The sequence below is a fragment of the Cyphomyrmex costatus genome, unplaced genomic scaffold, assembly GCF_001594065.2.
Source record: "Cyphomyrmex costatus isolate MS0001 unplaced genomic scaffold, Ccosl1.0 scaffold75, whole genome shotgun sequence".
Classification (NCBI taxonomy): Eukaryota; Metazoa; Arthropoda; class Insecta; order Hymenoptera; family Formicidae; genus Cyphomyrmex; species Cyphomyrmex costatus.
Genome location: NW_017280322.1, coordinates 444,151 through 465,295, shown reverse-complemented (window position 1 = coordinate 465,295; position 21,145 = coordinate 444,151). Strand labels below are relative to the sequence as shown.

Genomic DNA, 21,145 nt, shown 5'->3' with positions numbered 1-21,145 from the left:
GGGGGGGGGGGGGAAACAGTGAAGAAATATTCTTTGGAGCGACGAAACAAAGATTAATTTGTTCGGAACTGATGGTGCATTAACTGTGAGGAGGCTTCCAAATGCTACATTCAATCCTAAATTTACTAAAAAAGGCAATAAAGTTTAGCGGAGGAAATATTATGGTTTGGGGATGCTTCTCTTACAATGGTGTCGGCCCTCTGTACTGGATCAAGGAAACGATGAGAAAAAGAGATTTATCGTGATATTTTAAATAATATCATGTTACCCTATGCTAAGGAGAATATGCCACTGATATGGACTTTTCAGCAAGATAATGATCCAAAATATTCGTTGAAACTTGTAAAAACGTGGTTTGAAGATAATCAAGTGATCAAATCTCTGTGATAAAATGGCCAGCACAATCTCCTGATTTAAATCTCATCGAAAACTTGTGGCATGAAGTAAAAAAGGCAGTCCCATAGAAAATTAAAAATAAAACTCAATTATGGCAAAAAATTCAGAAAGCGTGGTACAACACATCAAAATCAATATGCGAGCGCTTAGTAGATTCAATGAGCCGCCGATGTCAAGCAGTTTTGCAAAATAAGGGCTACGCGACTACATATTAGTCAGAAAGACAAGATTTAGTTTTCTGAATATGTTTTAAATAGTTTTCTGTTGTGCAATATATTTCATAGTGCAATTATACCTATTATTTTTGCCAATAACTTTTTGTCAAAAATTTTCTAAAACTAAATATTTCATGATTGTATGACGCTTAGGCGAAAAATTATTAATTTTTTAAATTGTAAAGCCTCAAAGTATCACCTCTACACATAATAATTGATCTGAATTTTTTTTTCTGTCTTCTGCGAATAAAATTACGATTTATCTGCAGTGTACTTATTATTTCTGCCGCCACTGCATGTGTGGAATGAATGAAAAAAAAGTAAAAGAATATTTATTAGGTATCCTGATTGTTGCGCTTAGAAATTGCAATCTTGGCGGTTTCGTCGACAGGCTTCTCTAACATTTTCAAAAGACGAAGAGTGCAGAGATAAGTTGAATGCTCAACTATCTCGCTGTAAAGATTTGTACAAAAAATTATTTAGTGAAAATTTTAAAGCATCTTAATTAATTTTAATGTAAAAATTTCAATCTTAAATACAATTCCTTGCAATCTTCGAGTAATCTCGTAATCTTTAGTATAATTAGAGATTCGATGAAAGTAATAGTTGTATATGTTTCTTATTTTAATCGTATTATTTTTGAAGGATAGTTTGACAATTGTCACGTGAATGTGTGAGATAGAATAAATACATAAAATAATTAAACAAAAACATATATGTATATAGAAAAGAGATACGTTCTGAAATTATTCACTTCAGTAAGAGAAATATTTATGAAATAAATAAGTTGCAAATTAACAAGAATTTATTCGCGAAGATGCATTTTAAATGGAAGATAATATTTATTGCAATATATCTGCCATTTGTGTGTAACGTATCTTTCAACAAACAAATAAGATATCTCTTGTATCATATTAATAAATATAAAACACTCTTAGGGAATACTGAATTAAAAAATTATGTTATAAAGAAAAATTAAATAAATGATTCATATACAAACGCGCGATAAATTAAAAATATGATGATCTTATCATTTTGAAATTACATTCATAAAAGCTAACTTTGCTATTATGTCACTTCTAACTTGTTTGATTCATAACGAATCTAACATTGAAACATATAACTGCATGAAACTCGAAACCCGATAATCGCTTATATTATTATGATTGAAAATTTATTTCCATAAGACCGCTGTATAAATCTTTGCCTCTTCGTCTATTGGGTCTGATCTCGAAGCGTGATACCTATGACAGTTTCAAAAAATCGATTTCTAATTTCATCTTCATTTTATTGAAATTGAACATCGAAACACATCGAACACATGTTAACTTGTTCATTCTCATATACAGAGAGACCGTATTGCTTTATAATTCTGTGACAAAATATTATAATTGCGCCGATTTCCTATGAAAAGAAATCGACGGAAGCAGTCATGTGGAAATGATACACTCTGTGCTCTGACTGTTACGCAGTTGGCATAGTCAAAGTCTAATGTTCTTTTTTGTCTTCGACAGACGTTTCCTTCGCCACCTCAGTAGACTCAATGACCTCGAAGCCTTCGGAGGACGAAGTATCGGTGAGCGAACTCGTAGCTCTGGACGCTGAGGGAACCGCTTCCGTCTTTGCAACGGAAGTCGACGTGGTGAACACTGTCGTGTCCTCCGACACTGCGATTTAACGCAAGATTGTTCTTCATTATATACCATAAAGAAATATCATATTTATATCAAAGAGGGTACAAATTAGATAACAAATATCCGTAATAAAAATTGAACGGTCGTTATATGTAGTAAAAATGTGATGCAATGCGCAATTGTAAGTCAAACCATAGCTGTAAATAAACTGATTTCCGACATAACGCTCGTGAGCGTGTTAAAACGATTATCGATTATCCGAGCCACGAACGTGAAACGAGAGGTGAAATTAAAAGCCCAGAAAAATAATCAGTGCTAGTTGGATCGTCGAATTGAAACACGATAGCGCGGTATCGCGTGCCAAACTATGTAGGCGCTCAAAAGCGACGAGTGTCAGTGACACAGGATCTACAAAGTGCTCATTCAAAATTCTAAACCGATGAAACGCGCGCGAATCGACACGCGGAATGCGTAATCACGGAATTATTGACGATTACAATAGGTTATATGATATCTCAAAAATTACTCAAACATATTTCTCTCATATCAGATTGAATCTCCAAGAATCATTTTTCTATCGGCTTGTTATTGGAACGTTATGCAGCTCATTGTTCCTATTAATGTGTAAATCTTAATATGCTTCATAAAATTTAACTCGATCGCGCAAGTGCAAGCGTAATAGAGAGAAGTTTTTTCCTACTATTGTATAAAAGTTGAAATAGGTATATATACGTATATTATACAATTAAATGTACCATTTTAATTTGCTCCTCTACACAAATTTACAGAAACAGTACGTTGGGTATCGAAATTCGATCAAATATACAATATCTAATGATACGTTTAATTCTTTTAAAATGCCAAATAAAATTTAATAATGAAGAAAGACACGGCGACAACCCGCAAACCCTCTGGTATAATGCCAAATAAAATTTTACTTAATCCATTCACAATTTCTCTTCAAATGTAAATATTTATAAAGAGAAAACGACTTCTAGAAATGTAAATTTAGCTTACAACTACATTAAAAAATTGCAATTTATTAAAATTAAATCAAACTTTTATATCCAACATTTTTTAGTATGATCTTTAAGCCGATGGCTCAATGGAAAATAACACCAAAAATATTGAAATCGATGACGTACCTCGAATAGAATCATCTTGATGATCAGCCGTCGTTGCCGTGGATGTTTGTTGCGCAGTATCCGTATGTTGTGCCTCTGTATTGCTAGGTTCTAAATCGAGCTGAGAAAGCTCGGTAATATAGTTTTGCTGTGTCTGTTCCGTCATAGGTATCGACGATGAATTCGGACTCGACGAAGGTGAAGGTGCCGCTGATGGTGACGGCGACGGTGATGGCGACGAGCCTGAACCCGGGGTAGTTGGGGCCGTGCTAGGCGTCGCTGGTTGTGCCTGAGGCTGAATATGATTACGAAACAGTAGTTGTTGAAGCTGCGCTTGTTGCAAAATCACTGGTAGCTCATAGTGATGAAAGAAATATAACATTGAGTGCTGAAACAACAAATAAATAAACAATAATTGTATAATACACACACAGCATTTTGTCCTTTTGTATGTCGCTATAAGAATTCGCCATTCCTCGCGCGTCTATGTCGGGTACTGTTGGAGAAAGAAAAAACAAGAGTTCACCTGGCGAGATATATCTCGCGGCACACGTGGATATATATACACTCGTTCGGTGTATGCAATGTGAGCCGCTCGCGCCTAGCAAATTTATATGGAAATTCGCCAAATTCGTTCTATATCAGCGTTCTCTTTCTACGCAATCGCTTCGAACCTTGTCTCTACCGATCCGCATTGATCGTAACGATCGCAATAACGCAGCTTCTCTTCTCACACAGCATGAATGCCATGAAACCGAATTCTCTATTCTTAAAAATAGCTTATTGCTTCATTAGATAATAATTTAAGGACGTCTCTTGATTGAACGAAAAGTAACGAACCTCGTGCAATTGGAATTGAGATGTAATAACGCGTGCCAATGAGAACTGCATTTATTTTGATGTTTTCTTCTTTCAAGATTGAAAAATCTCTAACATGAACAAATAACGTGTATGTAGGAGGGCGAAGGTGGCGAGCGGATGAGCGAGAGGAAAACTCCTCCTGGATATGGAAAATAGATATCTCGGCGTCTGGGCATCTGTCAACGACGCGGAGGAAATGATATTCTCGGTGATTCGTCGGCAAGAGCGGAACGATTCCGCACTGTTTGAGAAAAAGAAGACTGGTAGAAAGATTGGTGAAGAGCGGGAGTGGATCTCAAGGTGGATGGAAAAGAACGGATGGACGAAGAGTGTAGAAGTGTAGGAGCGGATTGCAGGAACGAGAACAAGATCCGAGTATATCAAGTTTTCGTTTGGCGGATAATCAACGCCAATGACATCGATATCGAATCGACGTATAATCACGCCGCGGGGCTAATCGGCTGAACTCTGACCTACGGCAACAGTCGGTGAGAGCTTTGCCATCCGGGAATCAAAACGATTCTCGGCCGACGTGCCCCCGAGCATTTTAAATTTTGCCGCTGCGCGGTATTCGTGAACTCGTTCCCAGGAAATAATTGTCGCTCGTTAAACCGTCGATCATGTTAACGAACCCATAACTCGCTTGTCGAGCAAAGACTGTCATCATCTACGACGTAACGGCTTAAGTCGCGCTCTACTTGTAAAGCATATTCAATTTGCGTTCTCAAATGGGCAATATATTATTTTATCTATGTATTTAGATATAAGAGTAATTGCTATGTCACATATAATGTAAATATACATTCGATTCGATAACCTTTTACCACGAAACAAAGAAAACTAAATAAAATTATACTATATTAGAACGATCGTATAATAATAACGGACAATGTTTTTATTGCAATTGTAATATTAACGTTAAACACTAATCTTAAATTTTAAGAGATATAATCTGAAATGTTTGAAATATATATTATAGATTATACTTTGAAATAATTATTAATTTATTTTATAGCGATAATAAGAATTGCAATTTTTTAAATACAATATACTTCACATTTAGAATGTATACTAATTACATCCAATGCTCGGTCCACAACCTTGCTTTAAGTGGATCTTAAGCGTTAAATTTTAAGCGCTATAGATGACATTATATTAAACTTACTTTAATCCGTAAAACATAAGAGAGCTGTAAAGAAATCGGTAATTCCCATTTCTTATTGCTACATAAGTCCTGGATAATGAGATTTTAAATGTATGTGCATCGCGAGTGATAAGACCTGCAGTATTTGACAATATAGAAAGCAAAATTGACAGAATTGATGACGAAGTTCTCGTCAAATATATGTCACAGCAAACCCAATATTATATTATATTATTGATCTCATATTTATATTTAAATGCTGCTATGTTGCATATAACCTCGCTGTCTGATAGGTACTGATGTCTTAAAGATTATGTCCATATTATGGACTACTTGATGTAACATGTTAAGTTTTATATAGTTTACTACTTATTGTTAGTGCTTATAGCTTAAAGCCTAATGATTAAAGCAAAGTTGTGGACCGAGCTAAAATTATTGCGCCCCAATAAGTCTTCTTTCGTTAAAATAGACTATAATTCTAAAAATGATCGATAATAAATGTGTTCAACAATTGAATGGCGAATACGACATAATAATGTAATCTTTTTCCCCAGCGCGTAATGATGCAGCATCGTGATGCATTTACACCTTTTATCGAGTGAATTAACCACTCCATTAAACTTTAATGGTATTCAGTTTTTACGCATGAAATGTACACAGTACATATCGAATGTAGTTATTAACGTAGCGGCTATCTATCGTAACGCCGTTATAATAATACCTGTTAATACGGCCATCGCGATCATCTAATTATAAGTTATTGCGTTATCAAAGTACGCTCTCCAATCAGATTACCCACCGTATTATTGGCATAGCAGGCAAATTTGTTTCTAAAATTCCAGCGGCTTATAGCAAATGTTCTATTACGATCGATCGTTTGTTGTAACTCGATAGATACTTCACTTAAATGTAGAGAGAAACGTACAATTATAACCAATAACTACGTCAAATTATATAAAGTGCAAAGAGTAAAAGATCTGCACTATATAAATTTTATCACGAATGTGATGCAATAGGTGCAGTCAGTACAACGACCGCTCACTGAGCGCTCAGTGAGCTTTTGCATCTGATTGGCATATTCCGTTAGATCCTAAAATATAGACCAATTAGATGAAATTGCTCACTGATCGCTCAGTAATAAGCGGTTGTCATTCTGAATGCACCCAATGTGCTGATAACGAACGAAAGCAAGAATAATTCATTTTATGCTCGCACATAGAAAACAATGGTAACGTAATTAATAAAATAATTCCAAATCAGCAAAAATTTAAGAGATCAAGAGTAACAGTGTATATTTCTTAATGGAAAATGACAATACCTCACCGACTATTATTTAAAACAGCCTATGTTCTTAATGGAAGAAACGGGACACGCCCTTCTCGACGAGAGAACGAGATTCCCGCATTAAAGTATACTTATACGTATTTGTATATGGGAACCAAGAAGCCGCATTAAATTATTTCTATCGATCGAGCTGTCAAGAGCATTGTCCCGGTTGCGTTTACGTAACTTAAGTTTGAGCGATAGCGGCTTTAGGCTATCCAGCCAAGCGACCACGGCCATGGCACGGCTCGTTCTTCGTCCTGCTACGGTTGCTGTCAATCGCAGGACTTCCAACGGTAGCCGACAAGATCGCATGCAAAATATTACGCTTCCATTTTCCTTCATCTATTTCGACGCGATTCTTAAAGGCGCAAGTGCAAACTCGCAAGTCTAACTCATGTTCTATTTTTTATACAGATTCGCCATATAATTACAATCGACAAGCAAAAGATGATTTCATACAAATGCTGCGATGTAATCGTATTAAATTAATGTTATTCAGTCTTGGAGAATTAAAAATATAAAAAATTTTAAATAAACAGCATATTTTTCCAATTATTCAACCTCTCTCTTATAAAATTTCAGCGTATATTTTTTGATGCAGCAAAATTTTATGTTTTGAATATTAATTAACACAATATAAAAACAATGAAAAAGATTAATATTGCAGGTATGTATATACGTTTATTTTATGAAAACTACATATAGACAATATAATCTATATCTACGGCATTCTCTGCACTTTAATGCTTCAATTCAAATGTGATTTATACTGAAAAGTACAGCAATATAAAATTTCATTTTTCTTATCTAGATAGATTTTAATTTACTCTTGCTTCCTAATACTTAGTTATTTTAAATAGAATAGATTATTCAGAAGCATAGAATATTTTTTATCAAACATTGTTTATTGTTTTATAAAGATTATTTGAAAATCAAACATTTAATTAATAAATATTCTACGTTATATATAAAATGTCTATATCCCAAAAGATTAATAAGAGTATATATCAATGATACAATTTTTAAGCAGCTCAATTGTTGAAAGATTTTTTTCTTCGCTATACAATAAATTCTAAGGCCAACTATATCAACCAAAATCCTCGCAAGTAGATCATGGAATATTCGTGATCAATATCCGTTTTAATGCAAAAGAACAATTTTTCTTGAAAAAACTTTTCTATTCCCGTAGAAGTTTTTTTTATCGCGAAGACGATTATTTCACGGTCCGACCGCGACGGCGCGCCACTTTAATCCCAAAATACACCGCATAAATACTTGTGCTTTACCAAGTACTTATATTCGCATACTTTCATCAAACAATTTATTCCTGACCGCATTCTTCGTTGATCATACTTTACGCGATTTTCAAACTTATTGTTAGATAAAGATTTAAAATCAATGGACTCATATATGCGCGAGCGCGTTTCTCATTCTCGCACGTAATGAAAAGAACAAAATATACTCACCTGTATAAAGAGCCAAGATGTAACCAATGCCAAACTGCTGTATTGTCCGTTAAATCGATAATGATACGCGTAGAAAGAGAAGTGATACAAGTAGAAAAATCTGAAACAAAAATCACACGTACGATTTAGACGTCAAAAAATAATGTATCAGAAATGAATGTGTACGTCACGAAATTAGTAGATAATAAAATACGAGCTTTCGTAATATTGTTGAAACAAATGATAAATGTGTGTTGTATTAATACACATCACAACAATACGAATAAATAGCAAATTAAAGCGCCACAATACATAAAATTACGGAATGCAGCAAGATTTATCCGTCGATGTGTACGTGATAATCTCTAAAATCCGTAACAACATCAAGCCACTTAACAGGTTACATAACGTAACGATATACATGGCACGTTCCCACCCCGTGGCAACAATATGGACGAACTATCGATCAGATCGTATCGAGTTTCAGCCTATTGAAATATCGAGGGTGACGCGTTGCGCGGCTAGCGGCTATGCGCTGTTATTACGTCCGAAAAAAATATCATAGGTAACGCAATATACGTTATCAAACTATATAGTGACACGCACAATTCTCATAAAAACTAAGGTGAAAAGTATCGAATACTGTAAATCATTTTTCGACGATTTTTTGTATGTAAGTACAAATAATTTTTTTCAAATACTTTTTCTTAAGAATTAATCAGCTTCAATTTGTTTACAAAATCTGTAGATAAAATAAGGCTGATATTTATGATTATTTTTACAAGATTTATAATTAATATAATTAAACAATATAATTAAATGTGTTTGAACTCGCAAACTTATCAATTTCGTATTACTGCAGCATGTGATAAGAGAGAAGTGTTATGACTTTTATAAAAGACCGTTCTCTTATCATATTAATTCAATTTGTTTCTATGATAAATATAATGCCCAAATATTGATTTCTTAATCTTCCTTTCTGTTACGCTATTCTCCATTTTTCAATCATAAAGCGGAAAGAAACGTTTTTTTCGTAACCGTCATTTTATACTATTTTCCAAGATGGGCAAAGAGCATCAAAAATTGTTAAATTGTTAGTCAATTTAACTCGTATATTACTGCGGTAGTTTAGTAGAGCTTGCGTTTCAAATCTGAAAAAATTAGGCGCGCAATTAAAAATCTACATATAACTTTAGTATATAAATTTACAATTAGAGATAGAAACATCCAAGATCCAGTTGTTACGGTCTGTTTCTTATCGGTTTTCATTGATTTTAATTCTCACAGTCCTATAAGATTTAATAATAACTATTTTCCAAATATATTCACCTGATTATTAAAAATCTAATTATGATTATCAGCAATTATTTCAAAAATTAAAAACGATAGAATTAAACTCAAAAATTCTCAGTTTTTGTTATGATTAAAATTATACAAGAATAAAATCATTTTTGTTATATTTTAGATATTTACAAAAAGAAGTGCGAGCATTTATTTTTCATTGCAATTCTTCTCTGATGAACGATGTTTGGGTGATGAAGGGAGGGGTTGTAATCAAGTGATTTTTACGAGGAGCTGTTACGAGGTCGCCAATATTTACGGATCAGGGCGGGGTTGAGGCAACGCCACCCTTAACCGAAGAAAGAAAAGCGATCAGCAGGGGTGTGGTGATAGAAAAAGAAGACCGAGTTTGTAGGTATATATTCCTTCGATGAGTACGACGACTAATTTCCTAGAGTATATGACGGACTTTTAGCGTTTCAATCAACTCATATATTGGATATCGTGTTATACTATAAATTATTATTATATCTATTGAATAATAATAATAATTTATAGTACAATAATAATAATTTTCGCGATAAAAGTACATATTATTTTGTTAAATTAAATTTATAACAAGCTTCTAACACATACAAAAGTTCTTACATGTCCAATGACATAAAAAAAATAATAAAAAAATAGTAATAATAAAAGATATATAAAATAATAATTAAAAAAGCAATTATATGTATGTATAGCATGCTATAACACGAAATTCGAAAAGAACTAAAATGCACACAATCATAAAATCACAATACATTATACACTTAGAAATTTTCAATTTCTATTCCTAAGTTATGATAAAATCATTAGTTTTTGAACAATACGTATCAGATGCATTTGCGAATCCGAAATCTTATGATGTGCAAATTTATGTACGACGGGCGTTGGTTCGTAAACGTTTTGCATTACGTTTTACGACGCTACCAGTCGTAAAGCGTAGTTTAGGCGGCCGATGCATCCCATTTTCGCTTGCGACGACACAATACAGGACAAATATCCAATAAACTCAATTATGTTTTGTTACAATCAGAAATAATCAACTAAATACCGCTTTCTAATTTAATATTAACTATTATTAAAAACATTTAAGTAAAATATTCGTTGTATCAGATATAATATCGATAAAAATTATATAAATATTTTTTACATGTAATACAGTGAAATATTCTATCAGACAGTTTTCATTTATTCTCAATAATAACAATGTAATTTATTAAAAACCTATAATTTTTTTACGATACATAAAAACTATTCGTTATACGATCGTACAATGTTTCTTCTTCCATGTCAATATCTATGTTAGGTCTTTTTTTTTTGGCAAAGAAATAGATGCAAAGTATTATTTTGATGCATTAAACGTTTGAAAATATAATTTATCATCAAGATGTTTTTTAAATGCATAAATATTTTTATATGTGCATGAAACATTTTTTAAATATATATATTTGACTGTGAGAAGTTTTATTTTTATGTGATAAATATGGCGTGCTTGCATACGAGAGAAAAATGATTTTAATATCCAAAATGTAAAAGAATCGCGGTAAAACAAAAGGTGGAACGAATGAAGGTTGGCAAAGGGATGAGAAAGAATGCGCCACCGAAATCCCACGTTACGTATTCCGGGGACATAAGCTCTAAAGTGTCTCACGCTCAAGGAACCGCAACCATCCGACGACGATTCATACGTCTTTACTGGAAAAAGGGGTGGGCAAAGAAGGAGCTGGAGACTCTCCAAACGCATTCTGAATTCATTGAATAGTGCTACCCTACCGAAGAATGGCAGGGTTACTTTCGGACTTCAAACGTACTCCGAACAAGTCCCAAGTCGCCTAGTACAGCCGACAAACTTTTCGTACTACTGTCCACACGCACACGCACACACATACACACACACACACACAAATCATAATATTATTAATGTTAGAAATATTACTATCCAGAATACAATAAAAAAGATCATTTTATTACAATAGAATTAATTAAGTTAAAGCTATTCTATAATATATTGCATAGACGTAGTGTAAGTGGTTGTAGTTGTAAAAATTCACCAATCAGCCTAATACGAATATTCAACTGTAATTAGTTAATTCTTACAACTACAGCCACTGAGAACTACGCTTGCCGCATTATATTTTACTAAAAATAAAACTTCTCACCGTCGAATATATTTAAGAAACGTCTATCATGCACATATAAAAATATTTATGCATTTAAGAAACATCTTGATGATAAATTATATTTTCAAACATTTAATACATCAAAAAAACATTTTGCATCTACTTTTTGCAAAAAAAAAAACCTAACATAGATATTGACAGGGAAGAAGAAACAGTTATCCCCGAAAATGCATGTCATCGCTAGGAATGGTTATGAATTTATGAGATATAATCTTATATATATATATATACACGTCACAAATCGTACAAAAGAATATTCACCAGGGCATACTTTGTCTTAGCCTTGCCTTTGGTCTGATGCAGTTCGTAACAATCAGTTTCGGCATACATGTGACAGATTTACAATACGAAGAATACGAAAGACAATACCAAACAAAGAATCGTGAAAAATAAATCCAATAAATATATTACGGTTCAATAAACAGCATTCTTATTGAAAAAAGAATGACTAAACAATATATCACTAATCATATAACAAGATTATGATAAACACTCCAATCGTAATTATAGTATCTGTAAACAACTAACAAGATCAATATATAGGGTGTCCTATTTAATTTCCCTAGGCAAATATCTCAAAAAATACAGAAGGTATAGTAGAACGTTTCAGACAAAAGTTGCGTAGTTTAGAGGAAGCCACATGATCAAGATATAGATTTGACCTTGAGTGACCTTTTCAAGGCCAGGTCAATGTGATCGATGTTTTATTAAATAGAATCTCCCCATTTTTAATTGCGTGTTCTTGTAGCCTTTGTCGAGACGTTTTCAAAACACAATTTATTTTTATCTTTTGCGCAAGTCATTCCCAGATATAAAGATATAAAGCTTTAAAGTTAACGTATCGCCGGTATTATCCGACGTACACCGTGAGAAAGTGGAAGTATTTTACTGATTTAATTTACACCGTAAACTCTTGATGCAGGTATCAAATTAGTGCGAACTAAGCGTTAGATACGCTCCTGTTTACATCGACGTAAGTAGTCATACTAGAGGGATTAGACTTTAAATACAAATAAGACATTTCGATTTCGTATACAACGATATCTTAGCCTGCAATTAAAGCGTTGCGACGCGCCGCGCCCCACCATGGCAAAAACAGTATCATACGTATCAAGTCAATCAGCGTTTACGACGCGTTGAATATATTTGATACGCGTATCAACTTGATGCACGCTGGTCTCGAATATCATACCATTCTGATACGCCATTGTTTTTACATCGATTGTATCAATGAATTTGGTTCGAGGTACGTCGTATACTTATCAAATGTACCTAAGGTCACTATCCCTGGTTTGTTATTAATAAACATTTCAAATTCCATTTCGAATTACTACTATACTATATTCCTTATTAACATAGAGCACTAAATATCACTATTCGTCTATTGCACTTTATCTTACTGATACATTTCATTTTTGTATTTTGGCCATTCCTACAATTGTATTTTTGATACGGTGATACGTCAACTTTGAAACTTCCTATTTTGGGAATGACTTATGTAAAAGATAAAAGTAAGTAGTATTCTGATAACGTCTCGACAAAGACTACAAGAATGTGCAATTAAAAATGGAAGGTCTCATTTAACAAAATATAGATCACATTGATCTGGTCTTGAAAAGGTCACTCAAAGTCAAATCTATATTTTGATCATGAGGCCTCCTCTAAACGATGCAACCTTTTGTCTGGAACAATTTTCTACATCTTCCGTATTTTTTGAGATATTTGCCTAGGAAAATTTAAATAAGACACTCTGCCTATATTAAATCATTCTTATCCGAATTCTAATAAAAATTTCGTAACAATATAAAAAAAATTCTTTTAAGTCACATTCTAAAAGTGTTTTCGCACTGTACGAAGTTATCACAGATTAATATTATTATCTTTAACACACACAACATAGATTGTTTTAATAAAAAATAATTAATTATCCTGCTTGACCGTCATTTGGCCGATTACATATCATATTTACTTGTCTTTATAATTAATTATGTCTGATTAACCATGGCGCATCCGGATAAAATTGTACGCTTGTCTAAGAAATTGTTTATTTTCTTTCGAAAAATAGTACCTTTCGAAAATCGCTTACTTTCACACAAGTGAATGAACGAGGAAGGGAGAAATGAAAAAAAGAGTAAAAAGATCCCGCGGCGATGTTCCAACGAACAGAAGAGGGTCGCGCTTTAACGGCGGTGGCACAGGGTGGAAACAGGAAGACGAAGAGGGTGTAGCAGTCTCCATAACTGTACGGTCCACTCGGCTAACGTAAGTATATTGTCAATCAATCCATGGTATAAAAGCAATCTGAGCTTTGGACGACGGGGTGGCGGGTTCCCGCGGGGCGTAGAACCGAAGGACTAAGGTGAAGCGATGGGAAGAGAGGTGAGTACAAACAATCCCCCACGCATTTCGAAGAAAAGAAGAGAAAAGGAGAAGGGGATGAAAGAAGGAAGAAAAGAAGGAAAGATGGAAGGAAGGAAGGAAGGAAGGAAGGAAGGAAGGAAGGAAGGAAGGAAAGGAGGAAGGAAGGAAGGAAGGGAAAGAAAGGAAGAAGTCTTTTCCTTTAGCCACTCCAAAGACCCTATCCAACAAGTAGGATGAAACGAAACTCGCAGCCCCAGTATCAGTCTCGGACACACACGAGTATGTGCACGTGTATCTATGTGTATATATGTATACAGGATGCCTCAAAAGTTATGCGCTTTTTTAAATCATAAATAAATACATTAGATATTATATACCATCCTATAAGCAAACATTCACAATAAATATTAACACACAACTATAAAGCTAATAACCTCAAGTAATCTTTTGGTAAGAAAAATTACGATAAATTAAAAAAAGCTGAGAAAATTAGAAGTGATTTCTGAGCGATCCTGTATAATGTCTAGGTCTAGGTTTACGTGAGTACAAGCAAGTGTGTATGTACGTGTGCGGTCAACCCGGCGTGACCGGGTGGATATGGCCGATGGTAGGATATATCCGAAGAAGCTGGTAGAGAGTCCTAGCGTTCTCAAGACGACGCGGTGTTCTGTTCACGGGAAAGCCCCGAGTGCTGAGAAAATATATCGGTTTGACCGCCAAGAGACGACGACGACGACGACGACGACGACGACGACAACGATGTCGCCGCTGTCGTACAATCGGATTGATAGATCCTTCGAAGAATCTTCCTAAAAGTAAAGGAATGCAAAATAATGATGTAAATATATACAAAAGAGATTTTTAACAGCATCTACTTTAAGTGGCAATGCTTTATAGAAAAATGTTAAAATGTTAAAATCCTTATTATTGAATGTACTAAACAATCTCATTAAAAAATACACCGGTAATTTAATTTTATAGTAACTTATAAAAATCAAGTAAACGGCCTCGTTCCTATTTAAGAAAATCGTAGAGCGATATTGCCAGCCCTGTAAACGAATTTACAGTTTATCGATCCTCGAGTGTATACCAGGAAAACACCAGTAAATGAACATAGCCTTTATCTTGGTCAAGACAGCGGGGGTGGCCGTGCACCGGTAAATAAGGTTACGCCCCCATTGTGGTCCGATGGGAGACCGCCGCATCGTGTCGCGTCGCATCGGTCCCGTTGTGTCCCGGGACGGCAGGACTAGCGGAAAATGAAATAATATCGATGTAAACACACGGGATCGTACGGACGAACACCAAAGAGGCCGTACGTAAATAGGTAAGAGAGTTTACGGCTGTAATATAGAAGAGGAAGAAGAAAGAGACGTCGAAGGATAAGGAAGGGAGGATGAAAAGGAAACGTCGTGGGACACAACCATGTGGCGAATATCCCCAAGAACGGCAGATTGTCGATAACAAATCTGGATAATGTATTTACAAAATCCCATGTTTGGTCCTTCTCATGTCAAATCGACCAAAAGAAAATAACGGTCAAAGTAACGGACAAGTTGAGTTTGCAGATACGATATTTAGTTACGCGAGAATAACTTTATTTCACATTGCTCTCAACGAGCTCGTGAACGTAGACAGCTACTGTTCAGAATAAAAAATTGTTACGCATCCCGGATTACTTGGATCAAAAATCATGGGAGGAGTTTCCATTCGACTCTCGGATAGTCGAGAACCCATCAAAATTCTAACGCAAAAGGAAGCTGTCTTAACGACACACAGAGAACGCAAGCATACATTGTTTGGTTAGCATTGTCGCGGTATTCTCCCTCGCGCATCCACGCGGCATCGTACGATAATCCCGCACTTTGCGGAATAAGCAACGATTTTCGAGTCCTATTCTATATTATTGCGGCACGAAGAGAGTGAGTGTGTGTGTGTGTGTGTGTGTGTATGTGTATAAGCAGTATAACGCGGCGGACGCGATGGGCTGCATTAAAGGACGGATAAACCTGCCAGGCGTACAATAACGCGCGCGTGGGCTTTGGAGATCCTCCTCTCAATGCCATTCTCACTCTTCTTTTTCGTCCGCAGGTGGAATCGCATGATTAATGATCCTCAACGACGCCTTACTCGGCCGGCGCACTCGGAAAGGGATCATTTTATCACGCTCAGCGGATTTCGTCGACCGGGAGTATGTATTTTCGCAATTCTCGCGTAGGAAGCATTCTCGGTTAGGAATTCAATCAGCAATTGTTAAAAGAGCGCGAGAATCGACTCTATGACTAATACGAATAGTAGAAAATTCTATTTTTTAACATACAGTATATGCATATTAAGTCTTACAATATACAATTGAGTCATATTCGTATCCTTCGCAATTCTTCTCTTTGAAATGTATAGTAGAAGTATCAAGTAATTATAGTTGATAATATTTATATACAATTCTTTTAAATATATACACAATACATATAAATACTTTCTAAAAATGTTAAAGTGTACGTAAGATCACGTAATTTTGTATATTTTTGTAAAATTGATAAAAATTAATTCATAGGACATACAATTTATCGTGTGTAGTAAAGAGAACCGGAAAATTATATTATAATATAGGGACACACATTAAGAATTAAACTTTAATATTAGATAATTTTCGTGTTTTCTGCAGTTCATAATTGACGTGTTCACTCGCATGTTTCGTGTAAGTACATATTGTAATAAGATTCCTGCATTATCGAATTAGGCGTTAGAAATGCAGCGCAACGTCTCGACGTGGTCATCAGAGACGACCAATTACATCCTAAACTTTCTCGAGATTATTTACGATCGTTGACGGACCGTTTGCGTCCCCGCGGAATGCGTTGATTACATGGATACGAACTCGTGAGGCCGGTAAAGCAAATTTCGAAAGGTCATCGGAAGGTCGTACCGATCCCGATAACTGAGCTGAATATCGTTAATATTTCATCTTATACTGGCGAGAAACTTGATGGAAATACGTTCGTACTAGCGATACCGATTTTCGTGTTTCCCGGCGCCACGTGGACACGTGGCTTCTAATAACTCGTAACCCACAAGCTCTCTATCTGCCACGTGAGCACTTGGCGAAATCTACATTTGTACCGCGCTCGCTTTGTCGGTTCTCCTTTCGAGAAATTCTCTACGATTAAACTATTAACTACGGAGTTAGATTAGAATACCTTTACCTGACTGCCCGCCTGAAGGAAATAACGAATACAATTCCCTTTATGAGTTTCATTTCCTTTCAGTTAATGTATAAAATATATAAAATTAGTTAATAAGTGAGTTTGTAGAATTTGTCGCACCAATCTCTTCATGTACTTATCGAGTATAATAAAAATATAGAACAAATTAGCGTAGATTATTAGATGATACAGGCATTAAACTCGGTGTATCACTTAATTTTTATCTTTAAACTTTTTACTATTAGATTTTAACAAGAGTGTATGGTTTTGTCACTATTCGATAATTATATCGAATATATAATATTGTTGTACAATACTACGCTTTGATTTGCATAATTTTGCACAACTTTAAATCGGAAAGACCACTCGGATTACCAAGGAAAAATGTACAGCAGCCGCTTTCCATCTACGGGGAAATGAGTATTAATGTCGAAGCTTGACTGCGAATTGACCCCGCGTTTCGCTCGCATCGACTACGTCGCGACCGAATAAAGAGGAAATTGCTTATTTTCTTTCCACAGTAGCGGCGGAACGATAAAATGAGTCTTTTAGGTACCATAGTGGCCACTTTGCGGCGGTCGGCCACTATAGCTGAATTAGAGTTTAAGAGATCGCTGGCTATTGGCAGGCAACAGCTCGTGTAAGCCACGAATGGTCTCATGTGTCCAACGAGCTCACGCATCTTTTTCAACTATCAAAAATATTTTAATGTTAAAAATATTTCCCAAAACGCCGAGAAAAACAGAAATACAAGAATTTATATTTTGTATTCTATTCGTCATCTAGATCATCGTCTACAGTGTTTTTATACAATGAAATAATATCGATCAAGTTCCAGCAACATTAAAAGAATACCTAACAGTTCTTTAGACATGGTGCACTATATTATATCCGCAGATAGGCGTCGATCGCGCGCTTGTATCCAGATTGAAATGAAAAGAGTCAATCGACGGGTGGCCGATGGAGTGACACGGGTGGTGCATTACCTCGCACCCTTGGAAGTTCTTTCTCCAAGGACTCCTATTGTGCACGAAATCGATATGTTCTTCCACAAAAAAAAAAAAAGATCGTCTTTTACTTAAAATAGATACTGCAAAGTCTATATAATTAATATATAATTGCTTTTTTAGTCATTACTTCATAATTGCTTCATAAGTTATAAAAGTTACATAACATGTCATAAATCTTAACTTGATAAACAATAAAGAATACATCAAACAATATATATCTTCCTTATCGATCTTATCGATGCAAATAGATCATAATTTATTATTATCTATTGACGGTAAAATAAAGTACACACATGTACATATGAAATAAACAATGCAATGACAGTGAACAGAAAAATAAAGCGCGATTTTCTTCACTAGTTTTTTCACGATAGATGAGTAGAGGGACAGAGAGTCGGCGATGGCAATGGCGACGACGACGATGGCGACGACGATGGCGACGGCTACAGCTTTCGTCGCGACGCGATACCACTCCACTAATTAGGCATTAGCGCAACAAACAACCCCGAGGTACCGTGTACCCTGCCTGAGCTCGCCTCCGCTGCTGCCCCCGCTACCGCTCCGCCGTGCTGTTTCCCTTAGCCACCACCTCTAGAAACCACCCCGATCTCCTGGACGGAATGCTCAAGTTACAAATTAACTTGTAGAGATCATCCATTTCCACCTCGGTTCCACGAACCCGCCCCCATCCATGGAAATTCAAATGCCGAGATACAGAAAAAGGAAAAAAGCGAAACAAATAGAAAAATTCCCTGACGATATTTCAACCATCGAAATCCATAGATGTTCGGATTACAAATAAATTTTCCAGAGAACATGATTTAATACAGGCCCTTCCTTACATTTCACAGCTCAAATAAAATCGAAAGCTGCGTGATCATAATTTTTAATTTTGTAATACGCTCAAGTGTGAAGAAAAAATTCAGTACATTCTTCGTATGTATAATCTTGACGATTATAATGCGAGATATCACCAAAATAAATTGTTAAAACAAAGCAACATGTTTGAAAGAAATATAATTTTTTTTCTTCACACACACACACACACACACAGGAGTATCAATAGCTTTGGCGAAAACTGTGCGATCTATGCGTGCATGCGTTGCGTGTGTATGTATGTATACCTATACTCACCCCGTAAACATTAAATCGGCTAAATGAGATACAGGGAATTTTCTCGCTTGGAATCTCACAACCGTTCGCGCGCATTTCTTCCACGTCCTTTATTTTCGCTTCTCGTTTTTCTTCGTTACACGAGCCAAAGGAAGCACTCGTTAACAAGTATCGAGGAAGACCAGCCTCTCCCCGCGAAATGACGAATCAGCGAGGCGTCTCGATTACGTAAGAAATCGGGAAAGTAACGAGGTCTCGGCGATACACTCCGATCCCATGGTAACGCCACCCGATACGGGCATCCTCGTACGCTTCGTGGCTCGAGGCGTTTCGAGTCGTCGCAAAGAGGAGAGGAAAAGCGAGATGAAGCGTCGATCGTGAGAGAGCGTCGCGGCAGCGAGCCGAATGTTACCAATTATGAGGAATCACGCCTGATCGATTTCAGGATGTGAAATCGCGCTGTGCGCTCTCGCTACATCTTGTTAAGGGTCTGGAATTGAACGACGCGCGAGAAACACGAAAGGCAGAGAGCAAAGAGGTAAGACGAAGACGACCAGATTCGTTATTTTCTAATCCGATTAAGTTTGATTTCGCACATTCTATAAAGCAGAAATCTGTCACGGTTCGTTTGTTCAACAATATCTTCTTGTCTAATAAATTATTGAAAAAGTGAAAAAGCATCCAATATATGCAACTTTAATCAGTTTCCTTTTGGCTTAGATTAAATTTTCAAATCTCTGCACGCGATATCTATATATAGCTAAAGTTTCGTAAGTTAATTATTTCTCTGTAGTGTAAAAAAAAGTTTAATAAGAAATTGATTCCTAGAAAAACTACATACAATTTCCAAATTCGAGCTTAGATTTGTTGGTAACCTAAGAAATGATCGCTGAAACAAGTAAGTACAGATTATTATAGAAAGTCACGAGTATATATAACCCTTCGAGAAGAGTCACGAAAGGCAAGAGTTTCCGAATCGAGTAAATGAAGTCTTTTAAAGTTCGAGTCCTGTCAAGGAGTAAGAAATTCATACTTCCTCGCCTTGAGAAATATGCTAGTTGTACGGCGGCCAAGTGCCGAGAGTACGGACAAGTAGAGGATGTAATTCCACATTTCACAAAACTTGCGAGCAGGCTCTGATTCCGTTTATGATATGCGAGAGGAGTTGTAATTTCTTGGCGATAATCGCGAGTAAAATTCCTTCTACACAAATACGAAGCTTTCATTTGATATTACATCGTTAGTCTCCTCAATGTTCGCGAGCATCGATTATATTATAATTGACTTATAAATTATATAAGTGTAGATTTACGCTAGCGAAACTTGTGCCAGTGCAGCTGTAGTACACAAAATTATACATATCTATATATAGTATTCTAAATCAAAGTTATATCCACAATTATAATAGAAAATTAATCAACATACATCATTTTTATTTAAATTTAAGAAGCAATTTTTATTAAAAATTTATTATATTATAATATTATTGCGTCGTCTCTTCAAATTCATTACATATGAGTTAACGATGACATTTTTTTACTGCAAATCTCGCTGGAAAATTCAGGATTATTCGAGTCATAGATATTCGAGTCATAGATATGGAAAAAATATGAACAGTGATAGTAGCGTAATTAAAGAAACGTGATGATCGAATTCTTAAAAGAAAGCTTCAATGTTTTCGAGTGTAACACAATGAGTTGGTAATCAAAGAAGACACAGAAGATGAAAATGACGTAGGAGAGAGAGAGAGAGAGAGAGAGAGAGAGAGAGAGAGAGATCATGGTATTATTAATGTCAATTTCATGATAGA

General features: G+C 35.5%; 1 protein-coding gene across 1 annotated transcript in view; it reads right to left on the bottom strand.

Moving 5' to 3' along the window:
• Positions 1-1,766: 1,766 nt before the first annotated feature.
• Positions 1,767-21,145, bottom strand: part of LOC108780979 (membralin) — a 59,231-nt gene continuing 39,852 nt past the window's right edge. The window contains exons 10-12 of the mRNA XM_018548832.1: positions 8,167-8,266; positions 3,391-3,757; positions 1,767-2,278 (exon numbers count right to left, since the gene is read on the bottom strand). Of these exons, the coding sequence (XP_018404334.1) occupies positions 2,100-2,278; positions 3,391-3,757; positions 8,167-8,266 (646 nt within the window). The 3' untranslated portion in view covers positions 1,767-2,099. The remainder of the gene's footprint in view (positions 2,279-3,390; positions 3,758-8,166; positions 8,267-21,145) is intronic.